The sequence below is a fragment of the Pleurodeles waltl genome, chromosome 1_1 (genome assembly GCF_031143425.1).
Source record: "Pleurodeles waltl isolate 20211129_DDA chromosome 1_1, aPleWal1.hap1.20221129, whole genome shotgun sequence".
Classification (NCBI taxonomy): Eukaryota; Metazoa; Chordata; class Amphibia; order Caudata; family Salamandridae; genus Pleurodeles; species Pleurodeles waltl.
The window spans coordinates 525,085,108-525,103,790 of record NC_090436.1 but is presented as its reverse complement, the minus strand read 5'-3'; the positions used below and the strand labels follow the sequence as shown (position 1 = coordinate 525,103,790).

Genomic DNA, 18,683 nt, shown 5'->3' with positions numbered 1-18,683 from the left:
GGAGCTTGGTGGATCGCTCCTCTGAGCAGGGGCTGTACAGCATGCGCGGGTCGGTGGCCCGGTGGAAATGGACACGGTTAGGTGCCCCTTCCATAGCCACGAAAGGAGCGAGAGGTGGACTGAGGGGGGCGAGAAGTGGCTGCAAAGTCAAGGGACCGAGCCAAAGCCCGGGAATCCCTAAAGCACTCGAGCGCTGAGTCCGCCTTGTCTCCGAAGAGACGCGTGCCATCAAAGGGCATGTCCATAAAAGATTGCTGGACATCCTCCTAAAAGCCAGACGTCCTCAACCAGGCGTGGTGTCTCAGTGCCACCTTCGATACAACCCATCTGCCTAGTGAGTCTGTCGCAACCAGTCCACAAAGGATCATGAACTTGGCTGCGTCCCTCCCATCTGTCATGGCTTGGGAAGCAACATTCTGGGCTTCTTACGGAACCTGAGGCAGCACTTGCGCGACTGTATCCCAGAGAGTATGGGAAGAGCGGCCCAAAAGGCTTGCGTGTTCATGGACTGCAGCACTAGACTGACAGAAGAAAACATCTTCTTCCCTCAATTGTCCAGTCTTTTTGATTCCCTGTCCAGGGGAGCGGTAGGGAATGCGCTAGAGGATGAAGAAGCCTGGATGACAAGGCTCCCAGGCATAGGGTGTTGGGTAAGGAAATTTGGGTCATTCAGCGCAGGCTAATGGTGGCGGGCAATCGTCCTATTCACAGGAGCCCCTGTGCTGGGTTTGGACCTGGTCCCCAGTAGGACATCCGTAAGTGCTTCACTGAAGGGAAGAAGGGGTTCCAAGGTGGAGGCCCCAAGGCTGAAGCACTTTGGTCAGGAGGTTAGGCCTGACCTCCACAGAAGAAAGCTCAAGGTTCAAAACCTCAGCCGCCCTTCTTACCACCATAGAATAAGACGGTCACTCCTCCGTAGCCACGGTACGGGGAGAAAACATGCCAGTGTCAGGGGAGGTGTCCAACCCACTGGCATCACCCAAATCTTGTACCCAGTCCAGTTCAGGCTCAAGCTGGTCTTCTAAAGGGTCCAGCAACCCTTCTACACTCTCCCTGTATCCATACTCATAGTAATAGGGTTCAGGATCAACCCTGGGCACAGCAGGGCCCATGGAAAACGGAATTGGCGTCAAGCAACATCATTTAGGCTCCGGGTCATCGGGAATGAGTATAGGGTCGACGTCGATTGCGGGCTCAATCGGCGCGGGAGCATCGACGTCTGACCTGACGCCAGGGAAGGTCGCGTTGGCACAACCGGGGTTGGGACAGATCCGGAAGTGGATCTTGAGGTGCCCTCCTGAGTTGGGACCGAAGTAACCAGAGGAGGCCCCCACCAACTCCCATGGGCCCAAAGGCACCAAGGGTGGGTTGGACTGCCCAAATATGAGGCGCATGGCCTCATAGAAGTTGGGCAGGGGTAGCTCTGGCTCCCAGAAATTCAGAGAGGCCCGGACTCTTGACCTTCCTCTCAAATGGGACCTGGAACGACACTCGGAGCACGACTTCGGGTCGTGGTCGCGCTCCAAACACTAGAGACACACGAGGTGCGGATCCGTCACCAACATCATGCGGTGACAGGAGTCGCAGTGCTTAAATCTGGTCTTATGGGACATTCCTCAACGCACCAAAACTCGTCAAAAAATAATTTGATGAAATGTCGCAGGTAGTCAAAAAAATGACTGAGGTAGCTCTTCTCCAGATCTGCGCGTAGGCTGGCGTGGAAAGAAAAGAACTAACGTCAGTGCGCCGGGGTGGCCCCTATATACGACCACAACATCATCACGGCGACCACGACGCCAACGACGCTGTAGGTACGATGGTAAGGAATCTGCAACTAGAAGTCTCTATCAGATGTATTCTTTTGTAATGTAGCCTTGACATGCCCTAGATGAGAAGGTGAAGCACACCCATTTGCATTGGCAAACTGAGCATCCTTTTGGAGAGCATGTTAAAAAGGGGTTTGGTTGTAGTTTAGCCTACCTGGGAGGTGTCTGATAAATCACATGACTTCGGAACAGTGCACTGGACATGGTAAGGTGTACCTCACTGCGTATAAGCAAGAGGCACTGCACCAACAGTAAGACTGAACCAGGGGCCTCCAATTGTTCTGCAATAAGAGCTACTTTTGTTCTATAAAACTCATTTAGAGCGACACAGTTATTAGCATTGTAATAGTGATCATATCAAAAAATAACTTTAGTGGACACTGTGTGCAAGATTACTACTATGGCTGCCAGTAGTAATTTAAAAAGGACTTTGACTATATGTAATACCTCTACTTGAGTAAGGCATAACAGCCCTAGCTGTAATGCCTCTGGTATGAACGTATTCAAAATTTGTAAAAAGTCTCCACAGTGCAACATGATTCACTCAAATGTCAGCTTAAAATATATTTTGAAAATTCATTTTCCTAGATATATCAGCTTATGAGTTCTGAAAATGAACAAATTTTCATGTATAATATACTCTCTCACTTTTGTGTATGTATATTAATTCAACCAAGCAAGAGCTTTTAATGTATTAGGAATAGCTGCACACAGGACAGCTACTTACAGGTAGCAGGAGAGCTACCAGTAGCTCACAAGCTACTCGTTGGAGAAGCCTTGCCTAGATGCAACTATGCTTGCTGGTACCTCCCTTCAATTTTAGAGATGGTGTAGTAGCTGGGTTTAGGAGTCCACTCAGTTATCATAATAATACAATGTACATAATTTGGTGTTAGTTGGTAATAGCACTTAGTATAGGCATCAATCTCTGATCCTCTGGTTATCTTACGAGGGTAATGGATAATGGGAAGAAAGTTTATCGAACAGGACAAAAGTGGTTGAGATATGGACAGTTGTACAGACACAACTCTCTTTCCTGGCCCTAAAAGGGAAGACGCTACATCAAACTCCACACTGCATATTTTGGAAAACAACTAGGCAGTAAAGTGGTGATGGTTCAAAGTGGATAACCTAAAACAATCTTGGAGAATGATTAGTATCTGGTATAGCCGCCCTTTGTCCAATGATCAGCATCCACACAAAGATCTCCATTCAGGTACCAGACAGCACACAAAGAAAGGGTACTGGATTGAGCTAATGGGTAGTCCAAATGGGTCATGTCACCAGCCTCAGATCTCATTTAGGGTCAAGGAAGAAGACAGTGGTCGAGAATGAGTGGGAAAAGAAGACACCAGATCAATCACAGGTGGATGAGGTTGAGAGAAGATTAGGAGTAACAGACTCAAATACTCTGAGGTTTGCACATCAATCTTAGATGGTGATCTATGCCACCATCATCCTTATTAAGGACCCTATTTCTCTGAACTTATGATATCAGATTCTGTAAACTACAAATACAATACAAGAACACCCACACTGCATGAGTTGCAAACATAATTTGGTAGGTATTAGTGTGGAGCTGCTATGAAGATAAGCAGGCAAGACAAAATAACCCTGGAAGTTGAAGAATAAATGGCAGATTGACCACTTGTGGAATGCACATATTCTAAGGGAAGCAGGTGCAGTAGCGACCTAGAAGACCGTGCAGGCGCATCCCTGCAGCTCTCCATTCAAGAACTATACAGCGGCCAAAAAGGTATTTCTGTACCTGGTGCAACTTAATGACAATGGTTCTATAAAGTCTTGACTGTGCAAATAACACTTACATAGACTCATGTCAGAATATGCAGCGCTACGCCGTTAAGACATTTCTACACGTAAGATGCTGATCGGTTAGTGGTCTTTGCTGTGTGGTCCACTTGGGTGATGATTGCTTACTTTTAATAAAATATTTAACGTAACTTAACAAGAGAGTAAAGGGAAAAAACAGGCATGTCAGTGTTGTTGGATGTGGCGTAAGGGTAGCCATGACCACAACTGCTCGTGCTTCAAAACTTCTACTACAGTGCACCCTGGCCTCTTCCACAATAAGGGAGGGTTTTCCACCACAATAAGGGAGGGTTTTCCACTCAGAGAAATGAAGAGGGGGCTTACTAGTAAATAATACACAAGTACAACATTAACAACCAGTGGAATATGTGCTTCCACAGGAACCAAATGAGTTTACCAATCACAGTATAAATAGTTAAAGTGGTAGCTGTATGGTACAAATGAAATGAAATGAGAACAATTTGTAAAAGCACAAACAAATACCTGAAGGAGTTTAGATGCTGAAAACGGTTAGACCTAATGGAGGATAAGCCCTTGGCAAGAAACAAAATAAGTGGCCTAAAAAACATCCATTACATACTAAAGAGCCAAGTTTTTATGGCCTTGCGAAAAGAAGAATAGTCCAGGAGGCTTGTAATGCAACGGGGAAGTGGAGGCTTGTAATGCAACAAAGAAGTGAATTCCAATGTCTGGCTGCCAAAACTGAAAAGGCTCTGCCTCCCCATCTTGCCTTCCGAAAACTAGGGACAATCACAAGATCAGAGCAAGAAGATCATAGCTGTCTGGAGGGGGTATACTGTTGAAACATGGACCTAAGTCTAGTAGAGCCCATATTATGCAGTGCCTTGAGAACAATGGATAGGGCTTAAAAACGATACGCTTGTTAACCTTGAGCCAGTAAAGCTCTGATATTCTCTCCAAGATTGATTGATATTTAGGAAAATCAAGGATCAGCCTGGCTGCCGTATTTTGGTTCAGTTGCAACTTGGCTACTGAGGTCCTATTTATCCCTAAATAAAGCATATTGCAGTAGGTCAGTCTGGAGGACAATAATGCTAGCACGACTTGCTTACTCGCTGGAATAAAAATGTAAGGAAATACCTTCCTGAGAGTTCTGATAGTTCAGAAGGAGGTAGAGACTGTCCCATTGACCTGATGGTCAAATGATAACTTGGTGTCCAAGAGCACTCCCATGTTTTTTGCAGACTCCACAGGTGTGGGTAAGGTGCCCAACTTTTCTGGCCACTACGAATTGTTCCAAGTGGATGGTGAGCCACCAAAGATAAGGACCTGTCTTATCTCCATTTAGGATGAGATAGTTTTTACCCATCCAGCTAGACACTTCCTGCATGCAACTCCTGAAGTTATTGGTGATGTCCTCAGTTTCTCTAGAGATTGACACAATGATTTGCATGTTGTCCGCATACGAGAGGACCTGTAGTCCGAAAGATCTTAAAAGCTAAGCTAGTGGTGAAACATAAAAGCTGAATAAAGTTGGACTCTAGGAGCCCTGAGGTAACCCACACGGCAAAGTGATAGGCTTGGAACAGAAATGATCCAGAATAACCCTCTGAGATCTTTCACAGAGAAACGATGTTAGAAGCATTAGTCGACCAGAGATCAGGGCTGCGGTGAGATGGGATCAAAGGCTACGGACAGATCCAAAAGGATCAGTGCCGCAGCCTGACCTGCATCAGCCAGGGGGGCGCATGTTGTTAACTGCTGAAACAAGTGCTGTTTTGGTCCCCTGGTTAGTTCTAAACCCGAACTGTGAAGGATCCAGGAGTTCATATTGCTCTATATATGAAATCAACTGGAAATTCACATGCTTTCAAGAATTTTCAAAGGAATGGGCAGCAGAGATATCAGGTGATAATTCTTTAAATCCATGGGGTCCAAATTGGGTTCTTAGGTCGAGCCTGGGCAGCGCGCATGTGTTTTTCTCTCAAAATGCTGTAATCTACTTCTGTGGCTTTCACCATGCCCATCACAAGCCCATCACTTTCATTCATTCATTCCTTAGCCTGCCTTTCACAACTCCTTTGGTTTGTTATGTAAGTGCTTTAGGTTTGTCCCACCTTGAGGCTGTTTTGTTACCGCCTTGGAGACTGGTGGCGGTATGTTGTTTCTTCCTCTGGCATCTCGCTGTTTCTTTGAGACAAAGGTTCCAAGCTGGAGGGGGATTCTTTTTTATTTATTTATACAGCATGATACATGATCGAAAGATTGGAGTGCTTTACATGAGCACCGATTAAATTTGAAGCCCCATTCGTAAATTCTTCAGAAGTTTAGCAGTTAAAAAAATACAAACTGGCGCTTTTTAAATAGAAAAAACACAAGGGAAACCCTCAACGTGGCTCTCCCTGGCAGAGCAGGAGAGACGATACCACAATATTCCGCAATATTCACTGCACTCGGAAAACTCGACCCATAATGCTTTGTGGGGCATTCCCTTTACAACACATTTTTGCCAATAACTCAGCCTGTGCTGGTCCTAGGACAATCAGACCACCACCAAAATATTCAGCACGATGTGCTCTTTCTGTCTGGCATATCTTCTAGATCCTCAAATTAAGTTGGGGGTGGGGGGGGGCAGGCCAAAATCATAACCTTTACCACCATTCAATGTCTTTTTAAGCTCTTTCATGGCTTGAGCTTTTGCTTTACAGCTGGGAGTAGTTTGTTTTCTAAGGGCCTGGTTTGCAATAATGTTCTAGCAGGCCTGCTACACTTGAAAATGTATAAAGCACTACGTACGAAGAATACTTATTAATAGCTTATTAAAATGAAATATTGAGCTTATGTTTGATTAATGTAGTAATACTTCATATTGAGGGTTATGCACTATGTATTAGCTTTATTAATTGTAGGCCTTAACTTAGCGGAGGGCTTGGCCTAGTTGCACGGCCTCATGTCAAGCTGTATTCATGAACCAATTAATAAAATGTTTGCTTGAAGAACTAAATTGTGATATTCCACTGTGCTGATCAAATGTGCTCGTAGCTAAAAGTCTTTCTCATGAGAAACCCTTACTAGAAGATGCTGTTCTTGCTAAATGTAACATAATAAGTGTAATGTGTGTAAGAGTGACTGTCTCAGGACAGAACAATATAGACACTGACTGGAGTATAAGCTGCAACAATATTGTTACTTGACTTGACGAGCTGGATGATGAGGACATTACAAGAGATGCCAATCAGCGACAGGTGAACCGTAGATTTTATATTTTAGTTTTTTTGGGTAAAGTGTGAACATGCGATCCCTTGACCAATAGGGACTTGGGAAGTAGTTTTAGGAAATCTAACTTAGCCAGACTACACTGAGAAGAAGCTATCATTGTGCATTTGCCTTTCGCCTAACGCATTTGCCCATTTCCTTTCTTGACGAAAGGCCATTACTTTACTGAGTGTCTAGAGACGTGCTTAACTTTAATGCGTTTCCTGAACTTTGATGCTGAATCCTGATGCCTTGCTGACCAAACTGATGTTCTGATGACGAAGACTATCTTAGTTTGCCAATCCATTTGAGGAGAGGTATACTGTTACACATGTGTTTTGCTATGCCTATTTGCTTTTTCTTTCTAGGTACCAACTGCGCTATTTTGATAGAGCCATAGTTAGATGTTTTCTAAATTTGTGTTGACTAAATTGTTTTGCATGAAGTCCAACATGCTAATGCTAATATGGTGTTAGATAAGGATCCTCACTAATGAAAGTTCGCAATATGGAGTAACATTCAATGTCTTTCCTTTGCTGAATCTAAATGTATGTGATATCGGTTGAGCAAATGTTCTTGTTATTAATTTGCACCGTAACCTTAGATTGTGTAATTGTTCAAGCTTTGATTCAATTACGTTTCTTTCACCGCTTTGGACAGACAGTGATGTTTCTGTATGTCTATAATTTGATTTTGAGATTATCTTCCACAACATTAGCATTATTAATATAGGAAAATAAATATTTTAACTTTTATTAAAAGGTGTGGTTAATCATGACTGAAAGATCATGGTGTGTGATAATTACTGACTCCTATTGATTACTGATTTTATTGATTTGCATGTACTGGATCTATGGTGGGAACATCTTAAATGCAAGTCAAAAGGTTCATCGACTTATTTGCGTCCCCTTGTAAATTTACTTATTAAGGTCTGACGCGCTAACAGACGTGGCAGCAGACTGATGGTTAGCCTCCTTAAGAGCCTATCGTAGAACTCTGGTACATGGTGCTGAGAAATAACAGGTGTTCCCAGAGATGGTGGTAGTATGATGGTCTTGTCTTTTGAGAGTTCATTATTACTGAGATTTGGATTTTATTTTTCAATGATACAAATTGGAAAGGAAGTGTACCTCTAGGTCTTTAAGATGACTTTCCCAGAATCTTGGAGCCCGCTAATGGTTGTTTGAGGATGTTCTCCGTGTTCTAGTGACAGTGTGACTGAAGTACGGTTTGGCGCTCGCACAGCTTATGCAATTCGCAGGTGAGTTGTGATGTTTGTGAGGGGTTAGGGAGTTTACGTACTCCAAATGAAGTTGTAGAAGGAGTGTGCGTACTACCAGTGTGAGAGTAGGGAAGTCGTCAAAATGTACGTGTGTGAAGCTTTGTGCTAGAAAATTGTCCACGTGGTTGTTGATGTACGGACCCTGCGTGGTCTAAGACTCCAGAGTATATTGAAAAGTTTATGAGACACTTGGTTTATGTTGTAATTTGTCTGGTTTAGTAGGTCGATCAGGCACGGTCGAGAAGTCAGAGTGTGAGTCAAAGTGAATGAAAGGAAATTTCGACTGAGATCTGGCGAGTCCTATGTGCACCAGGACAGACCCACTGATCAGTTGAGAGTAAAATTTGCGGGTCGAATTTTGCTTGCGAATTAGGGAGACCAATAAAGAAGGAGTAGATGCAAGAGTGAAACGCCGTCAGTGAAAAATCCGTAAAGGGAAGCGACTGTGCTCTCTTACCTATAGTAAACCGGCAAATTTGGAATTGATTTTGGTTGGTGCTCACAATATTTTGCAATAGTTTCGTGTGAATCGAAGTTTGGGATGACAAGCTGCAAGACTTTGTCAGCCGCAGTACGTGAGTATGACGTCATTGGCGCCGCGCTGGGATAGGTTGGTTAGTGAGAAGCGTCGGCACAGATTGGAAGCCGTCCATGAGGCGCAATTAGTTGAGAAGGTGGGTGAAGAGAATTCTGGGATTAAAAGTCACTTTCTGCTCTTATTTTGAATCACATAAAGGTCGAAAAGATGACATTTTTAAAAGCTTTAAAAGTGCTTTAGGGGACGATACGTACATTATGAGTATAGGCGAGGCTACACCCCCAGAAGGTACACCACCTTACATTGTAATGGAAGAGAAGGGTGTCGCGCCATGTCTTTGGCTAAAGCAATGGTTCAAAGTGGCAGAAAAGGATGGGAACTTAGCATTTCCTACAAATGGAACATTCAACTTGAGGGGTTTAGAGCATTTAAGGATGGTGCTATATGAATCAAAGCCCCTTCCGAGACCAGCACAGTTTGAGGCATTAGTGATCTGGGAGCAAGTAGCCAGACAGCTACTTGAAGGAAGCTGATGAACTGAAATATTGAAACAATCTGAAATGTTTTTTTTTTAAAAAGAGATTGCTGAAGGTAACCAGAAAAGACTTTGATTACCTGATTGGACTTTTTGAAACCTGATTTTAACAAACTGCTTACTGACATTTGACAAGGGATCCTGGAAGAAAGACTGAGAGTTGTAAATAACTGCTGAATGAAGATTTTTGTTTTTGATTTTTGTTGCAGTTTTTCTAAATTTCTCTTCTGCTTTCTGATTCTTTGCAGATCATTAGTAACACTAGCCAGCAGGGTAGGAAAAGTAGGTGCTGTAAATACATGAGTATTAGTTTGGCGATTGTATGTGGGATATTGTTTGTGGTATTGATTGTGGGAATGACTGTTCTTGATAAGAGCAAAGCCAACTATACTTCTGCTTTTGAGATAACTACTGCTTTAACAGCAATAGAGAGGTTTAGGTTAGATGAAAAGTATTTGCACAAGGGTACTAATGCACAAGAAGAACTTTTTTCTAATGTCTTCTATCGCTTATTGAGTGAGTATGTTGAGACAATGGATACGAAGAATTGTTATTTGTGTACGCTGATTCCTTCATCAGTCAAAGAAGGAGTTACTTATCACAGTTTGCCTCTCACTTATGGGATAAGTCGTAGTCTCTTACTAACAAGAATCTATAACCAAGAGTACATCCAATACTTTTACTCGAACCACAACTTGGTATTTTCGTTTAATTAGGTGTTTGAGTAGAGTAGCTAAAGATAATGACATAGTATTAGTTAGAGGTTTCTTTGAACCTACATTAACATTTGGCACGGCTTATGCACACGGCAACAATTTGACATGCTTGCTTACACCTTTAGAGAAGAACTTCTTAGACAACACAGATGACAGGAGAAAGGCATTGAGGGAGAAGTTAGAAAAAGGCTTAGAAAAAAGGACTTACAAGAATGGCTATGCTTATTGTGCAATTAAAACACAAGGGAAATTAGCTCTAGATGCGCAACATGTAGGGAAGCTTTGTGTATATATAGGCCTAAATCACGCACTCACGCTTTATTTGTGGGAACGAGTGAATGTAGACATATGTTTTTGTTTCAGAGTAAATGGACATTTATGTTGAACAGACAGGATCCAGCGATTCCTGGGATATATTACATATCTGGTCCTAACGTTTATTACCGTCTTCTAATAGGATGGTATGGGACATGTTATTTGGGAATAGTTTTCCCAAAGATCTTTCAAATGGATGACTTAAAGAAGTTTCTAAAAATGACTGAATTACATTATATGAGACTGAGGAGAGTGTCTCCTACTGGTATAGTGGGAGATTTATTTGGAGCAATAATTCCTTCAGTGGGAGTTGTTCTGAATTCCATAAAGATTTGAAAGTTGTCTACTATTGTGGCTAACATGCTGACAAACTTTTCAGGAGCCATACTCCTGATAGATACTGAATTAGCTGCTAAAAGAGCTATGACTCTTCAAAATCGCCTTGCTTTAGACATTCTTTTAGGGAAGGATTGCGGAGTTTGTAGAATGCATAATTCTAGGCATTGTTGCTCATTCAGTCCTGATAACAGTAAAGAAATTAGGAGTGTATTTACTAATCTGAATAATGAAATTGTTGATTTGTAAGAATTGAAAAAAACAGGTGTTTGGGAAAAGGTTAGCAAATGTTTTGCTTCAGTGGGAAATTGGCTCAGCAACATTGGGAAAGGCCCCTTATTGAAAATTATACAGGGGATATTAATTCTCATGGTTAGCCTAATTGGAATATGGGGAATATGTATATTGTGTAAAAGGATTAAATTAAAGAAGTCAAAGAATAATCAGAGGAGGGAAGAAAAGAAAATGGGAAAATTGTTCAGGAAAAAAATCAAAAAGGGAACATAGATCTGAAGGGATTGAAATGACAGTGATAGTTTAGTGTGATGACACATCTAGTCATCAGAGGAGGGATTGCTAGAGCAGGTGTTTTAATAAAAATATTAATGAACGTTCATGTATTCTCGGTAATGGATTTGCGTAGAAAATGTATTAACATAGAGATAAATAATGCATGCATTTGAAAATGTGTCCATGTGAGTGACTGCCAAAGCTCCCGAAGTATATTTATTAATGGGTTATTAAAATAAAATGTTGAGCTTTTGTTTGATTAATGTAGTAATACATCATATTGAGGGTTATGCATTATATATGAGCTTTATTAATTGTAGGCCTTAACTTAGCTGAGGTCGTGGCCTAGTCGCACGGCCTCATGTTAAGCTGTATTTCTGAACCGATTAATAAAATGTTTGCTTAAAGAATTAAATTGTGATATTCCACTGTGCTGACCAAATGTGCTCGCAGCTAAAAGTCTTTCTCATGAGAAACGTTTGCTAGAAGATGCTGTTCTTGCTAAATGTAACATTATAAGTGTAATGTGTGTAAGACTGACTTTCTCAGGAGAGAACAATAGAGACACTGACTGGAGTATAAGCTGCAACAATATTGTTACCTGACAAGCCGATGGTGAGGACATTACAAGAGAAACCAATCAGCGACATGTAAACCGTGCACTAGTAGAAACTGTAGATTTAAAGTTTCAGTTTTATTGGACAAAGTGTGAACATGGGATCCCTTGACCAATAGGGACATCGGAAATAGTTTTAGGAAATCTAACTTAGCCGGACTACACTGAGAAGAAGCTGTCATTGTGCATTTGCCTTTCACCTAACGCACTTTCCCATTTTCTTTCTCGCCGAAAGGCCATTACTTTACTGAGCGTCTAGAGACGTGCTTAACTTTAATGCTTAAAGACTTTGCGTTTCCTGAACTTTGATGCTGAATCCTGATGCTTTGCTGACCAAACTGATGTCCTAATGACGAAGACTATCTTAGCTTGCCAATCCAGTTGAGGTGAGGGATATTGTCATTCTTGTGTTTGCTATGTCTATTTGCCTTTTCTTTCTAGGTACCAACCGCGCTATTTTGATAGAACCATAGTTAGATGTTTTCTAAATTTGTGTTGACTAAATTGTTTTGCATGAAGCCCAACATGCCAATGCTAATCTGGTGTTAGATAAGGATCCTCACTAATGAAAGTTTGCTATATGGAGTATCATTCGATGTCTTTCCTTTGCTGAATCTAAATGTATGTGATATTGTTTGCGCAATTGTTCTTGTTAATTAATTTGCACTGTAACCTTCGAAAGTGTAATTGTTAAAGCTTTGATTAGATTATGTTTCTTTTGCCGCTTTGGACAGCCAGTGATGTTTCTGTATGTCTATCATTTGATTTATCTTACGTGACATTAGCATTGTTAATATAGGAAAATAAATATTTTAACTTTTACTAAAAGGTGCAATTTTTCATGACTGAAAGGTCATGGTGTGTGATAATTACTGACTCCTATTGATTATTGATATTAATGATTAATTATTGATTTGAATGTACTGGATCTATGGTGGGAACATCTTAAATGTGAGTCAAAAGGTTAATCAACCTACTTGCGTCCTCTTGTAAGTTTAATTATTAAGGTCTGACCCGCTAGCACCCTCTAGGGGCTGATTACATGGTTACACTGCAAAGCTCTCTGCATTTCTCTTTTCATGTGGCTATGCCCTCTAGGGGCTGACTATATAGTTACATGACCATGTTTCTTTCAAATACTAATTTTTATTGTGGTGTCCTCTAGAGGATGTTCTGACCATTAGTCTAATGCCAAGTTTATGAAGGGATGCACAAACAGTTTATTTCTGATAAATGTTTAAGGTGCTGCATGCCTAATACTTCCTAAGGTTGCAAACGCGAGACCTATTGGCTATGCCAATGCTTGTTTGAGTAGCGGCTTGACAGCACTTTTTTTTTTTAGGATCGAGTCTGCGTCTCATGCGCTTGCGCATGCGTTTCGCTAGCGAGATGCTTTAGGAATTAGAAAAGGTCTCGGAGCCCCGTTGACGCCACATCAGTTGTCTTTTATTGGTTCGTGGGCTTGCCTGTTAAAATCTGCTTGCTTTCATTAGTAGAAGGCACGCATACGTCATGCCTTTTCCGTGGTTAGCCCTCCTCGAGCACAGCGACCAAGTACTGGAAACATGCGAGGCTCGCTGTTTCCCGTCAGGTTTGTGAACTACTTTTTATCTTTTGTTTGCAGCGCGATCTCGCTTGGCAGAAGTCGAGCGCTTTGCATAACATCGACCCTGTATGAAACCTATCGGCAAAAGTGCCGTTAAAGTTAATTACACTTTTGCCGATAGGTTTCATTACGAGTGAACTGTAGCAGCGCGATCGCGCTTTTTTTTCTTTCAATGTGGAAAGTAAAATCCGGTTAGGAGTTTACAACTGCTAGTAGCTGTAACTCGGAGAAATGCGAGACCCAAGTGCATTACAAATGCTTGTTTTACATAATTGTGAAAAGCATCCTGCCGAAATAGCTTTGTTAAGAGTTGTTGTTGAAACGGGGTCAATGGTTGTGGTTGCCCATTGCAAGCTGCTTGGAGGACACGTTCAAAAGGAGAACCTGACGTTATATTAGAAAGACGCAATTCCGTTTGCTCCTGAGTTAAAAGAGTGAAGATGGAGAGAGATGCAGTGGGGTTATCTGTAGTGCTGACTTTGACGAACTTAACTCTATAAAGACAGAAAATGTCATGGGTGTTTTCACATACTAATTTATATCTAAACATTATGTTTGAGTTTCGCTGTTGCCTTTTAAAGCTAAGATCCCGCTTGTGAGTGACGTTAGATTTTTGAGTTAACGGAACAAAAATGCACCAACCCTACTGACTACAGCCACTATTTACTAACAACCCATACACCGCTATGTAGCACAACACTGGTACACCGCCAAGAAAACAAACTGTTACTAATTTTAATATATATTTAAGCAAGTATAACGATTAGAATTCAAAAAGAAGTACCGACAGTGAAAACACGAGGTGCACTGTTGTAAAACCTGGTGGGGAAAATATGCCTCAAGTAGGGGTAAAACGCAAAGCTTTCAGGCAGTCAGTAATCTAGTGACAACGCAGGTCAGGTAAAGTTCAAGAAAAGTGTCAGGTCAGAAGCTGCCCCCAAAGCGGAATAAAACTGGTGATGTTACAGTTATCACTTACGGGAGATCAGGCAGTACTTCGGCGTGGCTCCGCTTATCATCATTTAGAATCATTAATGCCCTTTGAGGCCCCTGGCTAGGCCGCTGCCCTGGTTTCCTCCCTATCTGTTCTCGGCGCCCCTCGCATGTACCCATTTGGCTTAAAGCTGGCAGATAGGAACAGACCTGGTAGGCAAAGAAAAAAAAGAAAACAAACGGTTACTAATTCGGAAGTTCTTAAAGAAAGTAAAAAGTGCTGCCCTCTGCACATCTCATAATTAAAAACGTTCTTTTAAGTATTTTACTCTGAAAATTAATATGACATTTTTTAATCATTAAATACCTGCGCCTATGGTCAAATATTTGCCTTTTCTGTATGGTCATCTTAGATTTGTCACCTTTTTTTAACCTTATTTTCGCTCCCTTTTAAACTCTGCACATCACCACTGCTAACCAATAATAAAGTGCCTGTGCTTCTCCTTTAAAACACGTGCTGTCAATTTAAACTCCCTATTTGATCAATTTAACTTCCCAGAATTCCATTGTAAATAGTGCCCAAAGATCTTCTATGGCATGGCAAGTTTAATGTTATGCGTGGACTGCACTGTATATTAAAACATATTTCTGCAAGGAGCACCACTGTGCTCTGGCTAGAGTGCAGTTTAAATGCACTGTATTGACCCATGGCAGGGAAATCTGCCTTTGCAAGGCAGAAAATGCATAATTTTAATATTCATAATTTACTCACAGTGTGTCCTATAAATGCACAGGGGCAGGATGCTAATATACAGAAATAGGGCACACCACATACTGGAGTTAGCGTGCCCTCACAGAGAAACAAAAGGCAACGGCTATATCACCCTATAGGCCTGGCTACACGCTTCTTTAAAGGCTTAAGAAAATCTTTGTTTGCCACGCCTACTTAGGAAAGAGTTGGAAAAATGCTTCACGGTCATTTCCTGCTTAGTTTTCAAAATCTCACAAATCTCATATTTTTGATAACTTTAGCTGAAAATTAACTTTAGAAAAATATGCTTCAGGGTGCCTGAGCCAGAAGTGGATTAAAACAATTTCAGCCACTCATCACACCTCCAGAGCTCTAATATGTCTTTGGCAGGGAGTATTAACAACTGTGGCTCAGAGGACAATGGCCTGTCTTTGGGCACAGGAAAAGTCAATTGGTGTAAACGGCTGACCACTTAGCAGGGATTATGTTTCTGGGACTGGATATAGTTGCGGTTGGCGACTTGGCATAGTGGCATAGTGGCGGGACGGGGGAGGCAAAACAAGAATACAAATATATATATATATATATATACACACACACACATATATATAAACACACAAAAATCTACTTACCTCGCCGCCGAGCTGCTGCCGCGTCACTACTGTTACAGTCCAGACACAGGCTCCCAGCCAGCCCTGCACCAATCATGACCCTGCTCAGAACAACGCAAACTGGGAGCCTGTGCCAGCTCTCACCAACTCGGCTACACAGTGACAGGTTGGAGAGAGCCCTTGCACACTGAGGGGAGTGCTCTGTGCACTTCCCTCCATGCTCGTCATCCCCATGGCCCCACCACTTTGTTGTCGTTTTGTTTCTAAAGGTTTGCAGCTCCTGATACTGCTGGTGTGGGTGGGGTAGAGGGGAGGGGGGGACGATCCTCCGCCCTAAGAGAGGAGCTGCCCCTGGGTCGACAGGAACAGTTGGCACAACAAAAAGCAACCTTAACTCAACATTAACTCATTTGATTTGGAGACGCCAGGCAGGACTTCTCCTATTCAATCCCAGGACCCTCTAAGGTAGCTCGTCTACAAGTCTACTTGTTCTGCCAACTATCACACTTCCAGAGCTGGAATGCAAATCTTTGGGTGGAGATAACAAACCTGGCTCAGAAAACAATGGCTGTCCTCTGTGCTGAGGAAAGGGTAATGAGTGTTAACTGCTGACAACTTAGCAGGGATTAGTTATTTGGGAGTGGATAGGAACAGATGGCAGAAAAATAGGCATCATTAGCATTAACTCCTCAGACTTGGTGAAAGCTGTTTCTATTCATCCTCAGGACCTTCCAAAACAGATAGGCGCCAGCCACAATAGGAGGGTAATTAGTTCTGAATCTATCAGGGAGGGGTGTGGCCAAGAAGCTGAGGACATGTCTACCTGGTGGCAGATGGGTCACACTAATTTTACAGTAAGGCAAAGAGAAAGTGCTGCAAAGGGAGGTGCGGGACTCAGAAAAAAATTGTTACAATTGGGTGGTAGATTTCCTCCATTCACTGGATAGTGCACAGGATAAATCTGACACCTCCACCATCACCTCAGAACAGTCCTAGACCTAGGAAAACTCAATCTGAAAAAGAAGGCTGTGGTGGCAGACACATCCTGACTTCTGGCTCCTGCTGCAAGAAATCTTTCAGCAGAACTAAAGGCCCCATGAATCCTGCTTGCAACCAGGAACTCAAACTGTTCTCCAGGGGCAAGTGGTTGGCCTTCTGTTTACCTGCTTTGGGGACACAAAAGGCAGAAGGACTCCTGACTCCAGCTGATTGAAGAGGGCTAGACTCTGCATGGCACCTGCCTCGAAAGAGACTTTGTGCCCATAAATCTGTCTGAGGCACCAGGGTCTGCCAGACTAACCAGAAGAAGCTTTCCCATTAGCTGTAGACTAAAGATCTGATTTAGATATTGTCAGACAGGTTACTCCGTCACAACGGCGTTGGATATCCCATCCGCTGAGATCTAAATCCCGTAAGAAATAATGGGATTTAGATTTCAGTGGACAAGATATACATCACCGTTGTGACCGAGTAAGCCGTCCGCCAATATTGAAATCAGGCCCTAAGCCAGAAGATAAAACCTTTGACTGGGACAACCGACTTGGTGTATCCACCTTCCGCTCTATCGCAGTATAGCTGAAATTGCGCCAAGGTCTTGGTCCACCACAAACTGTTATTTTTCCATAGCGCTTGACATCTTGCTTGGTGCTTTTTCTTTTGAAATTTAAAAAATCCATAGCACCCTGTTCCCCTTAACTTAGCCTAATGATTGTGGTGTATTTCTGTCATTAAATATTTCTATATTTTCAGGGAAGGGTTGGGATTTTTAATGTATTGTGCTCTTTACATTGAAGCTGTTGAAGATAGCATGCACTTTTTTTTAAATATTGCCTGCTGCTTTTGCAATAGCTACCATGGGAGAGATTCTATTAGAACAGTGTTTTGACCTAACCAGAGAGGGTTATTGAGTTGGTAGGGGTGCCCTTTTGTCCAAATTAATTACATCATTTTTGACAGAGAGTCCGCGAGCTATATCTGGACTTGAACATGTACGTTTCCAACATAAAATTGCTTTGTTTGGGTTCCTACCTGTTGTCTTTGAAGCTTATATCAAATTTGTTACTGCAGATAGAGTTTCCTAAACTGCTAAAAAAAGGAAGTAGACTGAGACCTTATCAAAGCAATACTTACCAAAACAAACAAGGGATCTTTTGAACATTCCTAAAACAAGGTGCTCACTATTTGTTTTTTTCTGTGGTGAATTAAGAACACATTAAAGGAGGGAGATCTGAAGGGGGGGAAACAAGATGGTACTAATTACGGTGCAAGATGAGCGCCCTCTGCCAGCAGAGTGGACTTACCGGGTTGATTGCAGCACCCTTGAAAGCTGGGTAATACGGTGCCACAATCCTGAGAGAGGGGAGGTGTTCTGCTTGTGTGATCAGTACATCCTGCCTGAAGGACAAATACAGCTGTAGAGCCTCCCTCCTAAAGTGGTGGCTGCTACCAACAGTGAGAGCGACCTGCCAGCGAAGGGCAATCAATTCTCTGAAGCCCTAACCCTTGGGCAGTGGTCACTTGCATGATCTGACTGCCCGCTCCGCAGCAGCTAAGCAGAGCTGATGTGCTAGCAGAGTACATAAAGTGAAAGACAACCTCAGGCCCACAAAGAAGCTGGCAGGAAGCAATGAGAGCACTCATAGCCTAGATAAGGATTGTGGACAAGTAAGCCCATGTTCTGCACAAAGGGAAGCTCTGGGTCTGTGAAAGTAGTGTCATTAGCCCACTTTTTCTCAATCTTGTCTTCTCTGCTGTAATCATTATTGCCCAAATTATGTAGAGATATTTGTAGGTTCAGCAATTCCTTCCCACAACAATTACACAGCTACCCTGAAACCACTAGGAGCACAACAACACTCTCTTGAAGGGGACTCTAACACAACAATCACTTGACTAAATCATTGACCATACAGACTCACACATAGTAAAGAGACAATTGTGCTATACAATGCCAGAATTACATGCCTGTCACTGACCTACAAGCATTCCTTCAAGCTTCCTGACACCGCATCTAATGTTGGCAACTACCCTGATTGTCTCCACTGCAGTTGAGACCTCGTGCA

The 18,683-nt window shown here is 42.4% G+C and overlaps 1 protein-coding gene across 3 annotated transcripts in view; it reads right to left on the bottom strand.

Annotated features, from left to right (window-relative positions):
- SLF1 (SMC5-SMC6 complex localization factor 1) overlaps window positions 1–18,683 on the bottom strand; it is a 673,081-nt gene that overhangs the window by 221,960 nt on the left and 432,438 nt on the right. For all 3 annotated transcript variants that reach the window (XM_069225438.1, XM_069225455.1, XM_069225447.1), the window contains exon 14: window positions 14,306–14,469. In XM_069225438.1, coding sequence (XP_069081539.1) covers window positions 14,306–14,469 — 164 coding nt within the window. The remainder of the gene's footprint in view (window positions 1–14,305; window positions 14,470–18,683) is intronic.